The sequence below is a fragment of the Parasteatoda tepidariorum genome, chromosome 9, assembly GCF_043381705.1.
Source record: "Parasteatoda tepidariorum isolate YZ-2023 chromosome 9, CAS_Ptep_4.0, whole genome shotgun sequence".
Classification (NCBI taxonomy): Eukaryota; Metazoa; Arthropoda; class Arachnida; order Araneae; family Theridiidae; genus Parasteatoda; species Parasteatoda tepidariorum.
The window spans coordinates 73,914,363-73,919,550 of record NC_092212.1 but is presented as its reverse complement, the minus strand read 5'-3'; the positions used below and the strand labels follow the sequence as shown (position 1 = coordinate 73,919,550).

Sequence of the window (5,188 nt, the reverse complement as noted above, 5' to 3'; positions counted from 1 at the left end):
TATTCCAACTACTCTAAATGGATGGTAGTCGAGGCAAGTAAATGCAATAAATTATTTAAGGCAAGTGTGAGCAAATCGCAAGAAATAAGTGGAACCCCAATTATAGTTTAAAGAAAATTAATTTAACTCAGCATAATAAACAAGCTAAATTAAACATCACAAATAAGTTTATTTTTTTTTAATAAATTAATAATAATCAGGAATAAAAATATGTTGTTAGTTACTGCTTGTCAAATGCCTGAATGTTTTACAAATTATCAAAACCTATATCCATGACAAAATTTTTAACAATTTAATATTTACGTTATTTATACACCATCATTTTATTGTGTAAATTATTAAACATTTAACAGAAATTAATATACTTGATATTTTAACTATCCTTGCAGTAGAGGAAAAATTTACAAAGCTGACAAAAATAAGTAAGATATTAACTTTTCTTGATAGAATTTTAGAAAAAAAAAACTTTAAGAATATTTTATTTAACATGATTCAAGAAATTAAAGGAGAATTTAAAAAGAAGAATTTTCAAGTTGAATTCAGTATTTAAGTTAGCTTTATAAAAATAAAATAAAAAAAAACTAGAAATGAATTTTTTAGTGAATATGTGATTATTCCAGAAATAGATTATAAATCACACAATCAAAAAAGGAATTCAATACACAAAATTACATTATCGAAATACTTTTAAATTAAAATATCTGCAACACAGTCTTAATTCAAAGGTTTTCATCCAGCGGTACATAAAGGACATCTAAGTAGGAATACAACTATAAATCATTACTGCAGAAAAAGCTTTAAAAACTTCACAATTAAGGTTGTTTTTCAAAAGCTCTTTTCATTTATGTAAATAATATTAGACAATAAAATGCTATTTTTATAAATAAAAATAGTTTCAAGTTTCTAGTATTCATTCATAGCATTTGGCTAATTTTATAACAATTGTTTGAAGTTTAATAATTTAAAATATACCATAAAATTTTTTCATATGTTAAGCATTTAAGATGTTTCTAATTGAATCTACTTCCCATAATTGAGGTTCTACAATATTTCCAATGATTCTTTTTTTTAAATTTATCACATTATACAACTGCTAACAGAATAAAACATCAAGCATTAAAAATATACCTAATTATTCAATGTTAAAACATGAAAAGCTCATTGTATATTAAACAGTAATATTTTAATTTGATAAAAGCAGCTAACTAAATGTAATTCTGTTAAAAAATAAATAAATTTTTGTTTCGATATCAATAAAATGTAAAACGAATGTTAAAAGTTGTAAAATTATTCAATAGTTTATGAATAAAATCACACAAAAAAAAGGTTCAATTTTTACTTAAAATGTAGCATTTAATATGTTAAAAAATTTATACAAATTCGGAATGATTCACAGTGATAAAAATAATCAGCTCAAGAAAAATTGAACTTAATGTAAAATTTTCGGAACTAAATAGTTTAATAACAAAAACATTAGAAAAAAATAAATAATTTTTTAAATCAAAATAAAAAGGTACAAAGGCACTTTGTTAAATGAAAAAACAAATATTTTATTATTTTTTCATCTCAGTGAAAATAAATAATTTAAAATAGAGTAAATTATTGCATTAAGAGGAAGAAAAAAAGTATAAAAACCTTCAGTTTGGTCTAATAAAAGTGGAATAGCCAAACAGTCAATAATAATACAATTTTTTAAAAAAGAATAACAAACATTTTTTTAATTGTACATATATACTTCAAACTAATAAAATGTACAAAAAATATATAACTTGAATTTTAATTTGTTTATACAAATAAAAATGCTCACTTTTCTTTTTTTAGACTAAGGGACAGACATTAACATCAATAAATCCAAAATAAGCAAAAGGAACATTTAAAATCAAATAGATAAGATTTCAAGTCAAATTAAAAAACTATTTGATTCAAAATCAAAATTTGACTACTCAGGGTTCTGTTTTTGTGTAGATTAATACTGTTCTATTTTTTTTAGAACCTCATACTAATTAGAGCCTGGAAATTGACAAGATTCACATTGCTTTTCACTTAAAATGTTACAGATCTGTATTTATATCATTTTTTTTTTAAAAAAAATGTTAATACTTTTGTTTTGCATTTCATATGAAATGCTTAAAAATAGTATCTAATCAAGTTAGAAAGGCATTTCAAGGTTAAAAAATTCTTTAATACTTGACATAGCATTTAAATATTAATTTGATTATTTTAAATGGATTAAGGTTCATCAGTTCACAGACCCTACAGTACTAATAATAATATTGCTGAACAATAAATCTTGTGAAACAATCATCAAGACTCTCTGCACTTTTATATATAAAAACTATATAAATATTTAAAAAATCTTCAAGACACTTTACAAATGCTATATAATCTATAAAAAAAAGAATTATACAAGTTGCTCCTTATAAAGACACAAATTACAAATTCCTGAAATTCGTCACATTTTAGGAAAGAAAGCAAATGAAAGCTTTAGTATACACAATGACATTATTCGAGATATACCTTCTTACAGTAATGGTATGCATATAGCAGTGTCCCAAAGTAATCAAATACTCACAAAAAAAAAAGAAAAAAAAACTTATTACTTCAAAATGCATTTAGATATTGACAGTAATAATTGAAAATTTTTTTTTTATTTAAATCTATTAAAAAGAAATGTTACTTTTGCAGTTAATAAAGTTTTTTTTAACATCAGTGTTTAAAAATATTTAAAAAAAATTACGTTTAGAAATTACACTTTCAACTAAGCATAATTCAGTTAGTTTTATTATTTTTTAAAAAAAAAAACTAGATTCTGGATCAAAAAAAATAAATAAATAAAAATTTCACTTTTATATAAAATTTATATTTACTTTTATATTTTATAAATTTATATTCACTTTTATATTTTATAAAAAATAAAACATAAAAAATTTTATAATTTATTTTTAAAATTTTTGAGTCAAAACATTAAGTTTTCTTTTTATAATCATAAAAATTTAAAGGATGCTGTATTATGAAGGATGCTTATCAAAAGCTGTTAAATTTTCTGACTGTAAGTAGACTACTCATGGACACGCTAATGAAGGATTTCAACATAAATGAATAAGTAGACCTGTATGAGCAACAAATGATAACCACAATTCTTTCAACTCACATTACTTCCATTAAGGTTCACTTCAATGTCTCTTTGAGCTCGAGATATTTTTACTTTATCTTTAGGCGTTTCCTGCTCACCCACCTCTTGTGCAAACATTTTCATTTTTTCTTTGAAGGTGAGTTTTTCAGGTCCAGGATTCCTGCCCACACCCCGCTCTTGCTGCGTCCTCTCGGCTTCAATCCGTTGTCTAGGATCCCTGTACACCTCCTGACTACCAATAACACCTGGCGTGCTGCCCGGAGCATAAGTGTTCAGGTTTTGACTATTATGAGGGGTTGCGAGCACTTCGTTAATATCGTCCAGTGTGTAAGACTGTGAGTTGTTGGAACCGAGAGAATTGAGATTGCCATTTGTGTCGCACTCTGCATTCTCTACGGGAGAATCGTGAAAAGATACTTTCTTGGGATGGTGTGGGCCATTGCTATCACAGTTCCTCATGGATGAGGGAGTATATCGGTTGTTCCCACTCATGGCAGACATCTGATTGGTTACTTCATAGGATGATTTTCTTGTGGGTGGAGCTGGTGGTTCATGTTGCTTCTCATAATTGGCTTGAGGGTTGTCATTCAAACGCTGATTGCGCATTGATGCCGGCTTTTGACTATAAACAGTTTGATAACTGGGTTCAATTGGGGGAGGAGAGGTAGGAAGAGGGGGTGGAACGTCTTGCTGATTTGAAATGTCATTGCGCTTAGCTTTCTCCATGGGATAGTTTGTAACTGGATGGTTGTTGGTGATTGGCTGCTGATTATTAATCATTTGTGGACTCATGACAGGCTGAGAACGATTTTGATGCGGAAGGTTCATTGGTGCTTTGAATTCATCCTAAAAAATACATTATATGTTACAGTTTTTCATTATGAGAAATAAATACTAAAATGAATTTAAAACACTAATCTTAGACTACAATGAATGAAAAAAATACTTCAAATTGGCTAATAACTTTAACCTCCAAGAAGAGAATTGGTATATTTTGGGCTTCATTTTAAAAGGAAGAGCTTAATAGCTTTAAATATAGGCAGTACTAGGAATCTTGAAAAACTAATCAAATGGTACAAAAATCAAGTCTGATGCAACTCTTTTGGAAAAGTAATAAAATAAAAAAAACACTTAATTTGAAGAAATTTATGCATCCTCTTCCACATGAAACTTTGGCGTTGAACGAATATTATTGCTAAAATTTTCTGCAGAATATATATATATAAATGCAAATTTGTCAACATTAAAACAAAACATTTTTTATATAAAAACAAATATCTTAGCTAAATTTCACGATTGATTTTTTTAAATATGGGATGATGATTAAATTCATTTTACAGCTATAAGCAAAAATAATGATTGAAGCTATTATTTAGGAGTTTTGAAATATATATATATTTGTATAATAAAGGCATCTTCATTAAGTTAAAAGGGTTTCGTGCCAAAAAGCACAAGTTTACCAATACAATAGCAGAAAAGTTAGAAGAATTATTTTAAACATAGAAGATTACACATATTAAATTAAAATCTACAAAAATATTCTCGAAACACTCATTCAATATATCTGAAAAATACTGACCTGTCGTCGTTTAGCCTCTCGTAACAACCTCTCTTCTGCATTCTTAGCAACCTCTAGTTCTCGCTTTCTTTGAACCTCTTCTATCCGTAGCTGTCGCAGTCTGTCCTCTTGTTCCTGAAATCGTTTTAACATTTATTTAAAACTTTTTTTTAAAAAAATATTCATTTCAGTTCGATTTCAAATTAATTTTACAGAATGCATAGCCAAATTTTTCAATAAAAAATAAGCACCTTTTAAGCACTAAAATATATATATATATTAAGCACTTTTTTATTATAAAAAAGTGCTTAATAATATATATAAAATATTACGTTAATCTAGAAATTCTATGGAGAGTCAAAATAGGAAAAATATCAGCCTTTTTTTTACCCTTATTGAGTCAAAATTCATAAACACAGGTTCAATGAGGGCCTGTGCTGCTAGGGTATATATATATATATATATATATAATGAATGAAAAAAATACTTCAAATTGG

General features: G+C 26.4%; 1 protein-coding gene across 4 annotated transcripts in view; it reads right to left on the bottom strand.

The window, feature by feature from the left end:
* Positions 1–723: 723 nt before the first annotated feature.
* The window catches only part of LOC107451438 (adherens junction formation factor afadin), an 89,311-nt gene continuing 84,846 nt past the window's right edge, over positions 724–5,188 (bottom strand). For 3 of the 4 annotated variants that reach the window (XM_043043822.2, XM_043043825.2, XM_071185195.1), the window contains 2 exons: positions 4,713–4,826; positions 2,453–3,979 (listed from right to left, as the gene is read on the bottom strand). In XM_043043822.2, the coding sequence (XP_042899756.1) occupies positions 3,143–3,979; positions 4,713–4,826 (951 nt within the window). In that variant the 3' untranslated portion in view covers positions 2,453–3,142. Of the gene's footprint in view, positions 3,980–4,712; positions 4,827–5,188 lie in introns of all 4 variants that reach the window. The other variant, XM_043043823.2, reaches the window with a different exon arrangement.